General features: G+C 39.3%; 1 protein-coding gene across 2 annotated transcripts in view; it reads right to left on the bottom strand.

Moving 5' to 3' along the window:
- Nucleotides 1–20,465, bottom strand: part of glt1d1 (glycosyltransferase 1 domain containing 1) — a 29,266-nt gene extending 8,801 nt beyond the window's left edge. For both annotated transcript variants that reach the window (XM_011615210.2, XM_011615211.2), the window contains exons 1-7: nt 20,117–20,465; nt 19,566–19,714; nt 19,374–19,479; nt 13,744–13,795; nt 11,617–11,653; nt 11,255–11,311; nt 4,906–5,004 (exon numbers count right to left, since the gene is read on the bottom strand). In XM_011615210.2, the coding sequence (XP_011613512.1) occupies nt 4,906–5,004; nt 11,255–11,311; nt 11,617–11,653; nt 13,744–13,795; nt 19,374–19,479; nt 19,566–19,714; nt 20,117–20,184 (568 nt within the window). In that variant the 5' untranslated portion in view covers nt 20,185–20,465. The remainder of the gene's footprint in view (nt 1–4,905; nt 5,005–11,254; nt 11,312–11,616; nt 11,654–13,743; nt 13,796–19,373; nt 19,480–19,565; nt 19,715–20,116) is intronic.
- Nucleotides 20,466–20,526: the final 61 nt, after the last annotated feature.

Raw genomic sequence — 20,526 nt, 5'->3', positions numbered from 1 at the left:
GTTGGTGGGGTAGAGAAATGCAATTACAAAAGCAGGAAGCACTATTATTCCATCTAGTAACAACCACACTTAGTATGGAGGTGACATTAGTCTTGTGCCCCTGAGTTCTTACTATTGTATTTTTGTGCTGTGATGATGCAGACCATCAGATAATTCAGGTAGGTCATGCTTTCTGGGGGACCTTCTACATATACACACTATATGTTTGCTGTTTATGATTCTGATTCATTGGCAATTTGTGTATAAAATAAGATAAAAGCATGCATACTGACTAATTTATGCCTATGCCTCATCACCATCGTCATCCTTGTGTGCCAGTCAGACTGCTGCTTGCCATTCAAGGTTCTTGTAGCAGACAGAGTCACAGATGAGAGCTTTCAGGAACCACGGTGTCGATAAAAGCTGCTAGTGTCACGTAAGAGAAGCATATGGGTCATGTACTGAGATGTCATACGTAGTAAGAATTTCGATCTATTACTTTGCCTCATTAAACCTGTTTATATAAGTTGTCACAATTGATTATGATCAAATCAAATATTAATGGTGGATTTCTGTGAGTGCATTTAAATGACAGAGGTGAAAGCTTGAGAGCACAATAAATTACAAACACAAATCAAGACACATTAATCAAACACATCAATCGACCATCTAACAGAGGAAGAGACTCACAGATGTGAGTCTACAATTCATTTGTACTTAATGACTTTGTTTGCTCTTATGGCGTATTTACTTTATAATTTCAGCACGATCGGGTGATTTCAGATCAGATTAGACGTACTAGGAGAGGTGCACAATCACCGGCCAAGACTGAAACAGTGACGTCAACTATTACCTAAATCTTATAAAGAGACTAATTAACACTGAAAAACGCTTAACTAGAAAATTAGAAGCCAAAAATCAATATATATATAAATTCAGAAATCCAAATCTGGGGCTTACATCAGTGTCTGGAGATGTTGGTGCAACACAATGAAACTGTTTTGAGGGGAAAGAAAATGAGAAATAGCATTAATGTCCATAGGTAGGTTTTCACTCCAACCACATGACGAATCTGAAAAAATGCATAAAAATGGGCAGCCTTGTGGGGGCTGATATGGGCAGTTTTATCTCGCAGAGCAGGGATGGTAATACACACAGTGGTGGGGTTGGATCTGGGAATTATAAGATTAAAAACAAAGAGCTTAATCTAGGTAAGAAAGATAAAATGTCTCTGTATTGGATGTCCTATTCTGACTTGCTAAATCAAGTAAACAAAAACTATACATACAACAATATGCTTTACAGTCATGCCTCAGCAGTCTGTTTAGCTGGGAGAGGTTAAACTGAGCAGCCGCAGTTCAAATGTTCTGACAAATGTCACACCGCAATGAGGTTTCGCCTCGTGACTTCCTGTTTTATTTTGAAATACAACTCTCTTCTCCTTTCAGGTCACTTACCCTTCCCTAATGTGTCACCTGCCTGATTGTCTTTCTCGAGTCGTGACTGTTTCCACCTGTTCCTCATTGCCCTGCTGTGTGTGTACATAATGTGTGTCTCTCTTTGTCCTGGGCCAGAGTGTTGTGTCCCACTGTGCACCAAAGCCAATGTTTGAGATACTTTGTGCCACAGATAAGTCTATTCAAGCTGCCATTGTCAGGTTCCTTTTCACTCATTGAGAGTGACTTTTCTGGTGGTTTCTTTTTCCATTTGGAGTGATGTTTCGATAACAGCCAGTCTGTTGCTTCACTTTGTCGTGAATGATGGACTTTGTTCAAAAAAGTCGACCCCTGCTATGAATCAGTCTCTGCATCAGAGTCCCGGCTTGACAGTGAACATTTGGAGATACTAAATAAAGCTCTACACCAGAACAAGAGTCAGACACACAAAATAATGCATCAGTGGCGTCTTTGGTCCACGCCAGAGTTTAGATTAGCGTTGGCAGTGCCTAATGAAGCAGACTACAAACTGAGGGCAAAACGGCTCCGATAACCTCAAGATTGTGAGGAAAGCAAAAGTAACCTTTCAGTAAGACTTCTCTCTGGGAATGTCTTCTTTGTTTGTTTATTGTTGCAATGATTGGGATCAAACTGACATGGAATAATGCTGTAAAACTACTCCATGCATGTGGTGCTTCTGACTATTGTAATCCATTGTTAGCAAGATGCTCAATGAATGAGAAGCTGCTGATCAAAAATGCTGCTGCTACAGTTCTGACAGGAATCGGCAGGAGAGATCGCTTTTCTCCTATGCCAGCTTCTCTTCATTGACTGCAACTACACTTCAGAATAAAATACTTCTTGACTACAAGGTCCTTACCCTCAATTTCCACCGAGAGCCTCTGTGCCACACCGTGCACTGCATAGCAAATACACACCAATTCAGGTAAATACTGTAGCTATATTTCCACAGCAATCGCCAGATCCAAGGAGCGTCCCAGAAGCTCCGGACATACATTCCAGGGCCAGTATTTACAAAGAATCCTGAGACTAAAACTAGCTCTTAGTGACATCATTCTAAGAATTCCACAAATTAGTTAATTTTTCCTTTGGTAAGATAAAAGTGATTCACCAAGCATCCTAGGCCTTAAGAGAGCTCCTAAGGTGAAAAACTGCTATGGCAGGAGGATATTAAGATGCCTCAAAGCATCTTAAAATGACAAGATAGCAGAACAGAGAGCCTTTTGTACATGACCGATCTCTGTTGAGATGATGATTAACATGCATTACTATTTTGTTTTGTTTTTGATCTCGACATGCTCAATAAAGATCAACCAAGAAGAAAAACTTGCTCCCAAGCCTGCCTCTTCCCTTATGACGTGATCCCAAGACCAAAGGTTCCTCTTTCAACTCCTTTGTTATCCTCGTCCGCCAGCTGTGCCAACAGCAGCACAGCTCTTCTGGCCATTTCACCTTTCTCCTTCTATTTCTATTTCATTTTGCTTGTTTTCTGGTCATTCTGCTAAAATCAAAAGGCAATTTTTTTACAATTAGGTCAGCAATTACAGTAATTACGGCTTCACCGTTGACATCAAACAGATTAGTAAAATTATCAGCATTGGAAGTAAATGTAACAATAAGCAAATCAATGACAATCTGAATGAGGCACGTTAACCATTCTGGAGCTGCGTAACAATTAATTTGATTTTGCCCCATCATCGTGATGTAAAATTATTTTCATGATTACACATTTCTTGATAGAGCTGGTTGATTTCTCCATCCATTTATTACTTGGAGTGAATTTATTTTTTGTTTTCTTCGTCTTGTAACAACCAAATGCAGCTTTTAGCAGAACTGCGTCATCACTCACCATTGCTCACCAAGATTAAAATTTGTGTCCCCTCCTCGCTCAGAATGGCCCTCAGAATCCTCACTCAATCTTAACATAAGATTCTTTGTGAGGAATTTTAAGGCAAAGTTAGGAGCTCTCTGAGAAGACTGATAATCAATCCAGGTTGTTGAGATCACACTAATGAGCAAAACGTGCACAACCAGGAAATTTTAGAATTTGACACAAACTGTATTACAAAAGTTATAAAAGCCAGGTTCTGAGGAAATAGAGATGAAGAGAAATTGATCATTAAAATGTAAATGCTTTATAAGGCACCACATGTGGTTTCTACAAGGATACAAACCAAAAGTCGCAGAATCTTAAGGTATTTCTTAGAATTTTTTGCTTGTTTTTCTTAAATAAAATTTATTCACAAAGTTTCTCAGGATTATCAGAGCTCCTAAGGTAAAAAGCTATAAAAAGTGAGGAGGGGTTAAGAGTGTCTTTAACCAGCCATGATGATGGAACAACTGAGAGGAAGGAGAGCTTTCTAATTATGTTGAACAATGAGACATTTCTATTTTATTTGCAACACTCTATCCAATATCCAAATGAATCAATAATAAATATAAGCATCCATATAAACGTATAGCCTATGTGTAATATGTCACAAGTTCCACACACACACACACACACACACACACACACACAGACAAACACATATATACATACTGTATATACTGTATATATATAATGTACATATATTTTCTCCATATAAATATACAATAGATAAGAAGATTTGAGAAGCACTAGTTTGTGTTCTGCAGCTTCTCATACTCTGCTTCTGCATAAAAGGAGAGGGAACGACGCATTGATTTGTCGGGTACGGCGCTCCCGAGTCCCAATGAAACTCCTTTGTTCTCCTCCCCCAGCTGTACCAACAGCAGCTCTGCTCTTCTGTCCAGTTTGGCCTTCCTGTTCTTTTTTCCTCCATTTTGTTTGTTTTTTGTTCATCCTCCCAAATCAAACTGCTTTTACAAGGCCAGCAATCACGATAATTGCTGCAACCACTGATAATATCAAATAGATGAAGTCGTAAATTTAGCAGCATGGCGAGTCAACATAATAATAAGCAAATCAATATACCCTCAATCAGTATGTGAATGAGGTACACAGTGTGTTCATTTATTTAATTTTTCAGTTTCATCATTATTACATTATGATTTTCCCAATTTCACGAAACTTAAAGAAACTTAAATGTGAAATTGGGAAAATATTAATAAGATAAAGTTTCTAGTTAATAACTCTACAGCTACAGTCATAACCAGAGCGACTCTTCTCTACTCTCAGAAGCTTGCTAGGCAGTGTTTGTTGCCATCAACTCAACGTTTCTTCTTTAATCTTGGGTTACATGTGTGTTTATATGTCTACAGTTATCACCCACTGTGACCTCCAATCTCCACTTACTGGCTCCATTTTTAATCCATCTCTTCAGGAAAACAAACCACGAGTAATGTATTTGCATATATGACGTATGTGTTTTGGGAATTATGCGCTCACCTCTCTGCCCTATTTGGCCTTTTTCCCCTCAGTGAGCCATCTGCTGAATTTGCATGAAGGAAGTCTGCTTTTATTCAAGTGAGAAACTTTTAGATTTACCTGAAAAATCATCCGCCAGGTACAAAGGGTCTTTCACCCTTCTCAGACCACAGACCAGCAGGAAGACGCGCAGGTCATTCACGTGCTCGGTGTGTAAACCTGGAGAGAAGCCAGACGCAGTCAGTGGCAGCATATCAAACCAATGCATAATAAACATCGCAACCACACTGAGAAATAATGAAAGCAATACATCACACAAGGTCATAAAGAAAATGAGACAGGAGTGACTAATATCCTTGCGAAATTGTCTGATCATAGTTGTGCACTTTAGCAGAGAAAGAGTGTGGCTGCACTCTAATCAGCCTCCAATATGTCTTTATAATCACAAATCACAGTGAGGAAAATACGGGCCTTGGATTAAAATACCCTGCCATAATATTGACAACATCAAATAGTTTAAGAACATTAGATCATTGGTGTAAAACAAATCCGATTTACTTAAAAAAATAAAAAACAACTTTACTGTTTGAACGACCTTAAAATACTTGAATCTCAAAACCTAAACTGAACTCTTAAATATTCTATTAACTGTTTTTTCACAATTACCAATATGGCTTTAAAAGGAACAATACAATGGAAGAACAACTTTATGCGATTGCTAAAAACACAATTTTCTTTATCTTTTTCCAGTTCTGCGTTTGGAATCCAGATAAAAGTAATAGATTTGGGATTTGAAGTTTGTTTTTTTCCTTGTTCATATAAGAATAAAGCTATTATAGAGGAGTAATTCAAGATTGGTGCTGCAATAAAATATTACATTTTTCCACTTATTAACACACTCTTCTTTTAGAAAGACTAAGCCATCATAGTCCAATCAGGGTGACATGTTAGACAACAGAAATAAACAGTTTCTTTACCGAGAAAGAAAACCAGGATTTATTCCTTTAAAAAGAACATGTATTAGATGAGTTTAATAGCCGATTAGAAATACAATTACAGACATGGTTAAACATGGTTCTGGGTATAGACAGCAAAGGAAGGTGGCTGTAGGGAAGCTACAACGCATCAAGACTCCACCTTCAGGCTTCAAACAGCCGTTGATGCCTGTTTTAAATAGAGAATATTCAAAGTGTAATAGTTGAAAGTTGATGAAACCTTTCTGACAAATCAAAGCACTCTAACATCACTGTAGAACCAAAACAAACAGCTGTAGTAGGGATATATTTTTTGGAACATTAACAGGTAGCACTGGAAAATTAATCTATGACCATAAGGCATGATAATGTTCCATAACGACAAATGTTAAAATGGTCCTGCTGGCAAAATACACCACAAATATAATGCCTTTTGAAGCTGTGAGAAATTGAAAAAAAAAATTGAAATTAATACCATAGACAAACAAATGCACGTGCTAAAAGCCCAATGACCATCAAGTGAAATCCCCTGCTGCTAGATAAGTCCAGATCAGGAGGCTGAGGCCGCGCTTCTAATGCTATTAAAGAGAATCTTAAAATGACTATGTGGAGGCCAGGCAATGACCCCGATCCCCAGGAGCCGATTGACAAATAATCCCCTCATCTGTGGAATGTGTCCAAATTGTCTGCATTGATTTGCAGGATGAGAAAACAGTAAAAAGCACATTGGCAAAGAAAAACAAACCATTACATCTACAGAGAGGGAGAAAAATAGTGGGGGTTGAATCATAGCCATCAAAACAGGGGCCTGTCATTAAATTCATAGAAAAATTCAACTTTCTATAGAAAAGGAGAAAACAGTGTTAAAATCATGTGCTGCAGCAGCAGCAGCAGCAATCTTTTCTCCCACACTCTGCAGTTTGAGTGACATGAAAAGCACAAGAATTCTGAACAGTCCTTAAACCCGTGAAGCAAAACACACAGGAGAGTTAGAATCCTCTAATAACAGAGAAGCACATGGATTAAGAAGCCAAACTACCACTGTTACTGCTGCTCCTACTATTGCTACTAATAATCATAATGGACAAGAAGGAAAATAGGATGGAAAACCAGCTCTCCAGGCTCTCAATGACACCTTACAGAGCATATTAAAAATAACCAACAAACAGTAGTAGATCAAACTACTAAACAGCAGTATGAGAACAAAAGCCTAAAAGATAAGAAATGTGACCGATACGTCAGCTTGACTTTATCAAAAGTGAGTCTTGAGGTGAGATTTGAAGGTGTGGACATAGCTTATGATACACGGGTCTTAAGGGATAAAGTTCCAGAGTCATGGGGAAGAGTAGCTGAGTGGAGAGGAGCGAGGCTGATGGGAGGATGATGTGAGGCAGCAGGAGGACTGACAGGAGGCGTAAGAGATGGAGAGCTTTGTGGGTGAGTTTGGGAGTGGACCAGGAGCAAAAGAAGCTGATAGAGGAAGAGGAAGATGATATAATTAACTGTATTCTAGAGACAGCCAGAAATCCTACAATAATTACTGGTAATGTGGTTAAGACCAGGGAGGGAACTACAACAGCTGTGCTTTTGGGTACTGCTGATGGACAGACAGTTTGTGTTTTGCATTTGCAGTGAGTAGACTGGGTCACATCACAGCAGAAAAGGGGAGAGGGCTGTCACATATGACATGCTCTTAACCTGGGAGGAAGGAAGAACTGCAGTTTGTTATTCATAAAACTTCCAAAATCATCTGTAAAGGTTTTGAACTCCACCAAGCCCCAATCTATTTTTTGGTGACATCAATGACTTACTGTCTGAACATTTCCCATTTTGAAAGAGCCATTTCACCCCTGCTATTCCCTTACATTTCTGCTTTCTAGAGTTGCTAAAGAAATACTGAAACTCTCCCAAAAAATCAGGGTAAGACCATACTCTTTATACTGGTATTAAGACTAGTAACTTTTATACCACTTTTACATACCAGTAGATAACAATTCAATTTAATCTATTTATGATGAAGGAAAATGTGATGTCTGCTGTCTGACTATTTAGAATATGGGATATGCAGAAAGCCCATGACCTTAAGAACCCAATTTTATAAATGTTTTAGAATGGTCAAGTTAAACTACTGAAATATAGTGGAAGCATTGTAGCAGCACCTGCAGTGAACACTTTTATGTGAAGCTCAGAAACATGTCAGAGTTGAATGTTCCTGCAGAGAGCATTGGGTGAAAATCCTTTCAAGCATAATTTGACCTTGTAAGTATTGCTGCAGGATGTCAAAACAGACACTGAAAGTAGGAGCTGACATAGCATTTATCCATTTGCAAAACTGATCCCCCCCCCCCCAAGACAAGAGCTCATGGTTAAGTAATGTGTGATATTGCTGTCTCTCTGTTTTACACCACTGTACCTCTAAAGGCTGAAACCGACAAACCAAGGACACCTTTTTCAGTGTTATTTTTCAGTGTCAGCCGGGATTTGTGAAGCTGCTGTATTGGTTCGGATATACTGCCATATAACCAGACTAAATAAGTAAATGGCACATAACTTTTGCCACTTCATTTAAGTTTGGTAGGCTTGGCTTTCTGGGTTCTTGCCTGTATTCTAAAGAACTTTTGCCTGTTCCTGGACCTGGCCACTAAACACTGTGATCCAATTTACTGATTTCCTGATCTAACCACAACCGATTACACGTGTGGCTTTGCCAGAATAAATAGAAAAGCAGTTAGAAAACAGTGATGGAAATATCAGATAATATAATGCAGGACTTTTTGTGAAAAGGATTTAAAGTTGTTTTTTCATATTTCACACATATTATATTGTATTATTCATTTTAACTCAGTATGAAGACAATCCAATTCTGGACGCAGAATATTATTATTTTATTTTTATGATAAGATAGTCAAGCATAAAACCAATTAAAAAAAACATAATTGTTAAAATTCTGTCAAAAAGCAGTGTGTTGGCCTTCACGCTATATTTAATTTCTTTGTGAAGCTGTGGTGTAATTTAAATTTCTCACATTCTTACAATGTATTTTTAAGTACCGAACAAGAGAACAGAATATATTTAAACTTGTTAAACACTAATTCTGTAAATTTGTATTTTAAGCAACTTTGGCAACATGTTCACACATTGTCTGTGTAAATTCTCAGTCGTCCAGGTCATTGTATCCAAGGTAGTTTTCTCTGTCAACTGGACATGAGAACTGAAGAAGCCTTCTGGATAGAAGGCGAAACGTCTTCAAGAGAAGAAACCCAGTCCAGTTGACAGAGAAAACTACCTTGGATGTTCACACATTCATTCTCACATTGATTTAAGGCTGTAAAACTATCACTACATATAACTTTCATTGTTTTGGAAAACCGCATCACAGAATGTGCTCAACAACACCTCAGGTAAAACAACATTCACTCTTGTTTTGTGTTAAAAAAATATATAATCTCTGCTACACAAATAACATAAGACTAGTGTAGTTTTATGTAAGTATTAGTAGTAGCATAAATCACTTTCATGTATTTTCAGAAAAATTGCTCTGAAATACACATCAGTAATCATGAGCATATGTGGCTTGTTATACCCTTCTGACACATAAAAAATGGAGAAAGGTATTGAGCTTTTTCATTCTAATGGCTAGAATTATTTTAAAATCATGCAGAACACATTTGTAATCTTGGCAACAATACAATCTAAACCGGAAGCAACAGCTCTGGACCTAAATTAATGCCACACTCACAATTTCAAGGAAGCATTTCTTGTTGAATAGCAAAAGGTATCTGCACTAGGCCTGTCAAATAATTAAAATTATTATTCTGTGGCCAAGGAAGGAGTGCATACATGTTTGGCCTCTTTCAATAATGCACAACTTTGCTGTTTCCCTTTGCTTATCTGTTTATCACACAGTGGGTGATGTTAAACAGACATGCACGAGTTTTCATTCACTGGGCAGCTTCTGGAACTTCTGTTTATGTTCACAGATGGAGGCGAGTCTGGATTTTGCCACCGAGACACAGAGAATGTATGATCATTTTGAGGAAATTCAACGGTGTTCTGCAAATCATGCATGGGTTTAGGGTGTTAAGCCTTTTAACACTTTGCTCAATGACATCATAGCCTGATAGCGATACAACAGTCAGCTTCCTCTGACTTCCTATATTAAAGATTTAGAGGATACAGCAATAAAGTTCACAAAAAGACTTGAACAAATGAGTGAATAGAACTGTTTAATAGACCAGGGAAACAAGCAAAACATCACCTGATAAATCACAGATTTTGGACTTTTTACAGGTTATAATGTCAGTTGACTGTCAGAGCAGCTGGATTAATCAAAGATGAACATGATGGTAACTGACAGACCCAATTCCAAATATTAAAACCAGCATCATATTTTGGTTTGTCTTGTCTTATTACTCCACTTTTTAACCTGTTGATTTTTATAGACAGACTGAGAGTCAACAAGCCACAAAAAACAGCCAGGGAGGAGATGTCACATGATGAACAAGCAGGAAAACACACAAACACAGACACACACTCTCTCTCTCTCTCACACACATACTCTCAAAAACACACAGTAAAAAAACCCAACCCATCCATTGAGTGTGCGTCGTACTACCAGATTTTTAAAGGTAGTATCCTGCATGAACCCTGCTCTTAAATCACAGATTCCTTTCTTTTCAGGATTTATTCTAATGAACCTGACTAAACAGAATATGCAACAGCCTCTAGACACAATGTTCCGCTCAGATAATCACAACCCAAAAAAAGCAATTTACGAGATCATAAATTACATATGACCTATGACCACAGATAAGAGTCTTCCCTGGTAGCTATCTACCTGATCATCTGGACACTTAATCAGTAATCATACTAAATATGATTTCATCATTGAGCAAAACAACTATGATTGTAATTTGTAATTACAAAAGTAGGAGATAGATTATAGCAGTTTCATCACAACTGACAATAAGCACAATAGCTGCAATTGCTATTTGGAGCCTAACAAATGGAGAAGCGACTGCAGGTAATTAGTATTACTTGCACTGGCTGTGAAGCGAGGTGACAAATAGCCTTGAGCAAGAGAACTATAAATCAAATCCTCTTCTCTCGACTCAAAGGTGCTCTCTGTAAGCACAAATGTACCTGGGATGGACATTGCCTTCAATATCCAATTTAAAGTCCACGTTGTGTATATAAGAATGCGCGGGAGGATCCTCTGCGTAACAGTGCTCATTTACTAAACTACTCAAAGGGGATATGTGATGTTGTGTGATCCAGCAAACTCCCCAGAGAGTAACTGTATGCGGTACTGCTGCTTCTGAGCTCAGAGAATCCACGTTGTGTACTGCTGTCAGTGGTGACTCCACTCCACAGCAGATTTATACAAACATCACTATGCTGTAAAACCAATAAAGCTATCATGGAATGCACAAAAATTGAAATGACGAAATAAAATAGCCTGATAAAAGCAGGAAGCCACACAGGCACTACTTTACCTGCACTCTTCAAGAATTCAGTCCAGCTGAAGCTGTCAGATACATCTGTCTGGACGCCTGGAAAACAACAAAACAGAGAAACACATATGATCACTGTCCTCCCCTCATACACACATATTTGCAATTCATCTAATTTTGCGTGAAGCCGGTGATCTGGACACTGAACTTTGGATGGAAAATGACACTGAAGAGTGATATGGACTGTCCTACTTGATACTGTGGCCAGTGGCAAGAGCAAATACGACCCAGCAGTGTTGACAGAATAACAATGGAGGAAAACAATGCCAGAACTGATTATTGTAACACTTCAATGAGAAGGGCTACACAGTACCAGCTGAGGAGAGTCATCCTGCAAAGCTTACCTTGAGGCTGCACGTAGATTTTACTGCTCTGGGACAGCTTTAAAGAAAAACAAGAGGATTCCAGTTAAAGACAAAAAGAGCGAAAATATTTTAGGAATAGTTTAAGTTCTAAAAAAAAAATCAACAAGATTTGAAACTGTACATATTGTCAGCTGCGGAGGTTTTAGACACATAAATTAGGCACATACGGATATAACATGAGGCAGTAGTAATAATGGCAAATTCTTTTTATATGACCCTGCTTTAGCTTAATCATTGCTTTCCATGTTTACCAGAAGATCAGATCAGCAACTTCCCAAAAAAAAGTAGCGTGGATTAAGCTACACAGAGAAAATATGCAGCTTTAATATATGTTTAACGTGTTACTTTAAAGTTTTTAACTCAATCACAAGTGATTTATGTTTGTTTAGAGAAACCACAGCTAATTATTCTTACAATCTCCATAGTCAACAAAAGCATTCAATTACAGCTATTTGTGCCTTAAACATATTTCATAGAACAAACTTTAAAAATGACTCAGAAAGGTGGTTAGTGAGACAAGGAGTGCATGGCACACTAAGGTAGAGAGAAAAAAAGGAAATGGACTTGATGTTATCATGCAACAATTATCTAGGTGTGTTGGGCACAGTCGGTAAGTAGGTGTTATCCTGCCTGAGTCCGCCTGTTGTTGGCACTGAATGGTAGAGATAAGGTTGGCGGCTGTTTTAGACAGGAAAGGGTATCTTGTTTGTATAGTCATAGCTTTTTGCCCAAATTATTAGAACTGCCTGACAAAAAAAGTAATGTTATAATGCCCATGTTTGTGCTAAAACATATCATGATGTTCTGTGGGCTCAGCTGATATTAAAGTTGCAGCAGAGCAGCTCATCACAAATTTACTTTGGAACCCTTTAGTGAAATGTTTAATAAACAACATCCAGATGCACTGTTGATATTGAATATTTCAAACATAACTGGCCACTTTATTAGGTTCACGTTGACAGTAAAAGGCTGGACCCTCTTTTGCCTTCAGAACTACTTTAATTCTTCATGGGATACTTTCAACAAGTAACCCATGAGATTTTGGTCCAGATTGACCTGAGAGCATCATGGAGTTGCTGTGGATTTGTCGACTGCACATCTATGAGGTGAATCTCCTCTTCCACCACATCGCAAAGGTGCTCTGTTGGATTGAGATCTGGTGTCTGTGGAAAATCCACTGGTGTATAGTCACTGGAGTACATGTTCCAGAAACCAGTTTGAGATGATCTGAGCTTTGTCACATGCAGACGATGGCTACACTGTGGTTATAAAGGGATGGACATGGCCAGCAACCACACTCAGATAGGCGCTGGCATTTAAACAATGCTCAATTTGTACTAAGAGGCCTAAATTGTGCCACGAAAATATCCCCACATAATTAAACCGCCAGCAGCAGCCTGGTTTACCCCAAATTCTGACTCTTCTCTCTGAATGTCACAGCTCATATCAAGAATTGCAAGACCAGGCAAGGTTTTTTTTTCAATCCTCAATTGGCCCTGTGTGTGGTCTGCTGCTGCTGTAGCTCATCTTTTTGAAGGTTCCATGTTTTGTGCATTCAGAGATGATGCGTTCCTTAGTAGTAACAACTGGCGATTTGAGTTACTGTTGCCTTTTTATCATTTGGAACCAGTCTGCCTAGTCTCCTCAGACCCCTCACATCTACAAGGCATTTTCGCCTACACCTCTGCTTCGTTGGATATTTCCTTTTTCCCCCAAACCATTCTGTGTTAACCCCAGAGATGGTTGTGCATTGTGTAAAATTCCAGTACATCCTCAGTTTCTGAAATAGTCAGACCAGCCTGTCTGGCAGCAACAACCATGTCACATTCAAAGTTGGTTAAATTCCCTTTCTTCCCCATTCAGGTGCTTTGTTTGAACTGCAGCAAGTTGTCTTGATTATGTCTACATGCCTAAATCCACCCAAATTTATATAATAAGGAATTTCTTTATATTAAAAATATAAAACATAGAATATTTCAAATATATTTTTAATATTCAGAAGCCAAAAGCAGTAAACTTTAGAGTATATTACAGAGCTACAGATAAAATTATTTTCTCAACTCTTCAATAATCTCAACTGTGACAAAACTATAATGTTAATCATACCATGAACACCTCTGCTTCCTTTTTCAGCTCTTCAGTGAATGCAACTGCAAACCTGAGAGAAAGAGAAAAAGAGGAAAAATAATCATTATCCCAGTGAAAGCCATTCCATGAAAATTTTTAGTAGTGACAGCAAATTCTGTCCTTTTTGTAAGCACAGACAATGTTTGAGAACAATGGAGAAAAAGCCGTGGAAAGATTATTAGAACAGAAACGTCTCCAGGCTGAGACGGAATACATGAGAGCAGAAAATAAAAAGAGGCAAGCAAAGGAAAGTAGAGCAACAAACAGTGGGGAGAGAGTAATATGCACGTGCCAGTGTGCATTAAATGGACCGCAGGGCTCACGGTGATGACTGAATTTCATGATCAAGGTTTTTGTGTGAAGGCACTAACAGCAGGAGGCCTGCGCATTCAGATGTTTGAAGTCAAAAGACCTGGACAGAACCAGTTTTCCCAAAGACAATTATCTCTTCCGATTTATGGATGTCTCTGCACACACCCGACCTCAGACCCTTGTAGATTTCTATTGTTACGCTGATTATACTAGTTTGTAGCAGATATTAATGAGCCATGGAAAGAGAACATACTGTTTTCTTTAATTAACCAAAGTTTATCATGTTTAGTTAGATCCATATGAAGGTGGACATTTTGCTCGTCCTAAAAAAAGCAAGTTTAAAAAAATCAAAATGACTATAAATGGGTACTACGCTTGGGTCTAAAACGCAATAGTTTTAATCATGTTATACTTCTAACCTCTGACACAGGGGCATCCATCTATTCACTCTACAGTCTTCTCTTAGAGTCCATACACCAATCTTAAATAGCAACCATCAGAAAATGAAATATAAAACCACAGATCCAGAAATATACTTCTATACAGTATACAATGCAAAAATGTCCCATGACAACAATCCTGATAAATCCACAAACCCACCAACTTTACAGCTCCACCTATATTTCTTAAGGTAATGCCTTCAAATGTGCTTTTCCGTTTTTGAAATACACCTCCTCCTTTTCAATGATAACTCAGGGCTACCAGAAGAAAAGAAAACAAGGACAACCTTCTAACTTGTTTCATGTACTGCTGTCATAGCACCACCAACAGGAACATCTGGAAGGAGCAAGATTAATTAGAAGACATGGCAGCACATGACACTAACCAAGAATGTGATTTATTGCCCCCAGGGTAGGAATTTGCCTTTGCTTCAACCTACATTTAAAAAATATTTTTATCTTAAAATCAATACCATACAGGACAACCCTGGTTTAGGACCATCTGTAATTCAGATATGTGTAGATGCACGGTCCATTTAACAAAGGTACAAGACAAAAATATTAATAAAATAGGCTACTAAAATAATAACAATTGGCTAGAGCCATGATGACACTTTTCCTTGACTCATCTAGTCTACACATGCTTTCTTAGCACTGCCTGAAAGCCATTGACTCCGGCAGCCACAAACATCTCACTGGCACTGTACCATCTAGGTCTTCTGAGTACTATTTGCATGGCATCATTAGACGACACTTGACGTTTCTGTAGCTCACTTTTTTTATACCTAGCCCACAATTGAGCAGTGTATTGATATATAGTCAATCTATAATCTATCGAATATAATCTTAATAGAGTCGGCAATGTTGCAGTAGGTACACTCTGAAGGTGCACCTACTGCAGCATTGCCAGTAGCAGATGTCCAAGATACAAAACCTTCTTCTTCGTACAGAGGACATTATCAGACAATTGAAAAACTGGAAAATGTTGACATCTGACATTTACTGGCATTGTATTTAATATCATTTTCCATGCCATACTCAGATATTAAGGAGCTGCTGAGACCGATGCTTCTTGGGCTAAAAACCCCCTTTAGGTGCTTCATCCACGCATCACCAACCATGCACCCAGTCTGACAGGTATCCGGTCTCTTAGACAAATTATCAACATACAAATTAAACAGAACACGGAACAAAATCCTTCCCTGTGTGACACTGACACAAATCCCTCCATTGCCGACCGATCCCAAATGGACCTGAAACTCTACCACCACATTTGACTTGCATACTTTGATTCACATACTAGTGAGCCAGAATCCTCCCAAGGTACACAGGCACCCTTCTTATCTTCAATTTTATAAATAATTTTCTATGATTGACACAATCAAAAGCTTTTGACGTGTTGATGAAGCACATAAACACTGATTAGTTCAGGCTTCTATATTTTATTACAATCTCCTTTAATGCATTTATGCAGAAGTCAGTGCTATGTTTGGCTTTAAAACCAATCTGATTGTCAGTGTTTGGATTTAAAAAAAACAATCTGATAGTCAGTGGAGTGGATGAACTCATTTATTCTATCCAGCATATTTTTTTCTAAACCTTGAGACAAAGTGCTGGCAAGAGCTATGGCCCTGCAGATGTCCAAGCTACTTATTTTTCTAGCTTTGTCCTTAGCAACTGGCACTAACATAACAGAAAGCATTGAGTCAGGCAACAGCCCATGAATCATAAATCCAGTAAAACATAAAGAAAGAAGTGGAGCAGTTTTTAGAGTCCTATTTTTAAGGTCTTCCGCATTAATGTGATAGAGGCTGCTGGCTTTATTATCAGAGATCATATTAACACTTAATATACATTAGTTCTGATCTCCACAGACACCTCATTCATAATAATGTCTGGCTTATATGGGTCTCTCTCTAGATAGCTAAACAAGTTGCTCTAATGGGGTCTGTGTAGTTCTACAATGTTGTGTGATTCACCATCAACACTACAAAGTAAAGATTCTTTACAGTTTTCAAAAACTCTTAACTCTTCCCAAAATTCAACAAGAGTATTTTCTAATAGTTTTTAGCCATGGAATCAGCTGTTGTGGCTTCTTTTATTTTATTTTAGTACCAGATTTACTGGATAACATACTTATACCTTGCATTAGTGCGCTGCTTATGCCTAAGTAAATATCTTTATTTAGATCTGTCTGTAATGTCCCACAAATTTAAGGTTTCTCATGCTTCTGCTTAAAACTCATTTACAAACAACCTTCCATCCAGTTTTGATGATGTTCTTCTTATTTTTATGCCTTAAAAATGGCTTACTGCGTTCCTGTAAAGCATTCACTATATACAGTAATTATACATAGAACATGAGCTCTTCTATAACAATCACATTTAGAAGAACAAATTTCTTGTCATTTCGGAAAAAAAAACAAGCCTGACCACATTTATCAGTGAGTCCAGCTTCTTGTTTCACAGGATGGCACCATGTTCAGGTATTCTTCCTCTAACTATGCCCATACTGAAAACAGTAGTGGAGTCTTCTGCCCTGTGGAAGTTGCCATCAAGACAGTTCAATTTGTCCAAGTCTCTTTTTGTACAGGGGTAATAAATCACAAGCGTCTTGTAAAATGTCTACAACAATGGGACAAGCTTTATCCCCTGTGCAATGACCCATAAGCAGGCCACAACAATTGTATGGGACATGATTGGTGAGAGCCCTTTTTGGCGGCAGGCATCTTTCTTCCCGTCTCGGTCTATGCAGTGTTTATTGTGACACCTCCCGCCCTGCGCTCCTCATAAAACCAACGGACACATGCTCCCTCTGGCTGGAGCTGTAGAGTGCACATTTCCCCTACTTCGTAAGTCTCAGCAGATACTTTAAAATATACAAATCCACTGTGTTCTGTGGCAATCTTTTGGAAGAGGACCTCATGGGTGTCTAGGTCTGGTAAGAACCTAATGGCAAAGACACTCACAAGCTTCACAATTTTGATGTCTCCACCACTGGCTCCCTGTTGCTGTGTCTCATTTACCACCCAATAGCAACAGTTGGTGATCCCGAATGAGTAGCAGCATACCGGATGCCAAATGCTGGGCCACGGAACAAGCCAGGCCGTTCTGCATCCAGCAAATTTATCATTCCTATCTGGGCATTTGCTTCTAGTACCTCACCTCTCTACTGCCTCACCTCTCTCTTCTGTTAAAAGCAAAACAGAAGATGTCCCTGGGATCATAGGCTTATCTAGTATTTTATCCTGCTCCCTGTCAGTCGAGTTAGCGAGGCCGAGCCATCTCGTTCTCTCCCAAACGAGCGTCATTATCACCTTGCCCGTGGCCTGGACTGAGATGCGCTGGATCCGGAGGGATAAATCGTCAATGACCGCTATTTCAGGGGTCAGGGTCTTCCCGCTCGTCAGCAGATGCCCCAAACATCTTTGCCTATGGAGGGAGCGCTGAGAGCCGTGGCCAAGAGGCTGGCTGCCTTCTAAGCCACTTGGACTTTGTTGGCAGTGTCGAATGTCTGGAAGAGGCAGAAGATAGTTGGCCACCAGAGGCAACGAGAGGAGACTGTGAGCATCCATCATCTCTGAGGGATGCTGCACCTATGATAGGGCTCCTTTTGCTGTAAATTTCCTTTTACTCTCCAAATTTTGGACGGCTCAGCCAGCAGCCTGGACAGGGAGAAGCTGTTTCACTGCACTCTGCTCCAGCTATGTGCCTGAGTGGACTCCTCTATTACAACCAGCCAGTGGACCTCCAGTTTCTCTGCCACACATTTACACATCCCAAGCAGGTCCACATGGAGGGATGCGGCAGGAGATCTCACCCCGCTTTGCCCTCTGTTGGTAGACTTCCTCAGGTTTTCAGCTGGGGCCACAAAGATGTCATCTTCCTCATTGAGTAACATGGTGTCATCCCCACCTTCTGTGAGGCCAAATTAAGCACGGCGTCCTCTGACTGGGCATCCTAGTCATAGTCAACCTTCAGAACTTCCTTGGTCGTGTTCTTGTCTTCTTCTGCAGCTGTGCTGTGGTCAGGAGTGGAGAGAAACCAGTCACGGTCTGGGAAGTTACCCTGGAAAGCTACCCTGGGTGTGATGCTCTTGACTGAGAATGCTTTGTAGTGTCCTTAGAACCTGGGAATGTCAAGAGCTGACCTTTGCATGGTTAATCTCCAGGCAGGTAAAACGCAATGGGTGGATGTCCTTTTGCAGTATTTTATTCCTGCACAATTTTACCCTGGAGAAAAAGGCTGTTACTAGCTGGTTTACTGGCTCAGCTTGACCGACTTGAGCATCCGTGGGGGGAAACAAAAAGGAATTCTGGCAGAAGCTGGACCACGACACTAATGTCCAGTGACAACAATCTGTCTGATGAGCAGTTAAGCTAGCGAAGCTCCGACGTGAGATAAGCTCTCAAGTGAGACGGGGTTTTGAATTGAGTGAGTGTCATCCGTGCATTTTATTTCTAGTAGACGGGATTACTGGGTGCGGAGCAGTTGAACACCATTTACCGGCCAATCGGCATTGGCAGATTGAGATAAATGCTTATGTCACAGCTGTAGGAGGCTCCTTCCCATAGCGAGACACTTAGCTAATATTATAAAGAGCAATGCTTGTTATATATGGATTAAAGATTAAAAAAAAATCCAAAAGCTAGATTTTATAAACACAAATGTAAACTGTGACTGTATCAAATGTCTGCATCAATCCACAAATAATACATAATTTGCTATGCATTAAAAATACCTGATGTTCTAAAAGCAGCAACATATATTTCAAGTTAGCTTGTTGCTGGCATGTTTATGTTCACAGATAGGAACTATTTAGAGATAAAGGGGTTAAAACAGCTGTCAGACACATCACCTGGCTTTCAGCAGCACCTGTTCCATAACCACACGCTTCTGCTCAACTTTCACATCTTCATTTATGTCTGTTCCACCAAAGATAATGCCAAAGGGTATTTGAATATCTGTTGTAAGAAAAAAAAGATGGTGTGGGTCAAGTAACAGCGTACCAGTACGGGCTGGACAGATATATACATTCAAGACGGTTTACCTAAGAGAAATCTGCCAGCTTTGAACAGATGAATGCCAAGTGCACTTTGAAAATGATGCCGGGATAACAGCTCAGCCACCTCAGCAGAAGACTGAAACTCTCTTGCATCTCTGAGTTCACAAGTGTGTCCCGCTTTTTCAATGTGGGACCTAAAATAAAAGAAACACCTTGATCAGTCATTGAAAAGTAAGCCAATGTTCTACTTAAACACACTGTGATAACGCCCTACTATGATGTGTCATGGCATGGGAGTGATATTTATAAGTTAATAAAGAAACATCTTATTAGTACTGATGTTTTAACTTGTGTTCTGACATATTTACTCATGCTGTAATGTGGGAGCATGAGTCGAAGCAACAGAAAGTGTGACCACACATTACCAGAACGGTAATTGCACTTGTTTTAACGCTCTTAATCGTGTAACAGCTGATTTATTATATCTCAAAAGTAAAGTTAAATGCTTTTGATTCTCTTTTTTTATGTTACACAAATGACAATTGGCTATTTTACCAGTGGCGATCTACTCATTCCACTATACACCTGTTATTTACCTTATTCGCTCAGCTGTGGTGTTGTTCCCAGTTTTGGGGCTAAGGCAAGCGAGAAATAATATTTTCATATCTTCACCATAAATGCTAAGGTGGCAGTTTGCTTTTAAACATCGGTGAGATACAGAAACAAAACAGCAAAATCCCTGTGTGCTTTCTCAGTAGGGTTGGTCTTCTGACACGCTTCCTGAATCAATGTTTATCAATCGACACAACACGTAGAACATTTTGGCTACCTCGCTTACTGGCGGTCAAAAAGTGCCAGCGCACACCTCATATATTTTGTCCGTCCATTAAAAGCATCCCCCAGAAACACGGAACGATACGTCGGTACACAGACCCTCGTGGCGCAGGGTGTTACCTGTGAAACTGGTATTTTTTAAAGCGAATCAATACTAGAAATTGCAAACTGC

Source organism: Takifugu rubripes, chromosome 21 (assembly GCF_901000725.2).
Source record: "Takifugu rubripes chromosome 21, fTakRub1.2, whole genome shotgun sequence".
NCBI classification, from domain to species: Eukaryota; Metazoa; Chordata; class Actinopteri; order Tetraodontiformes; family Tetraodontidae; genus Takifugu; species Takifugu rubripes.
This window is presented reverse-complemented; position numbering and strand designations above follow the sequence as displayed.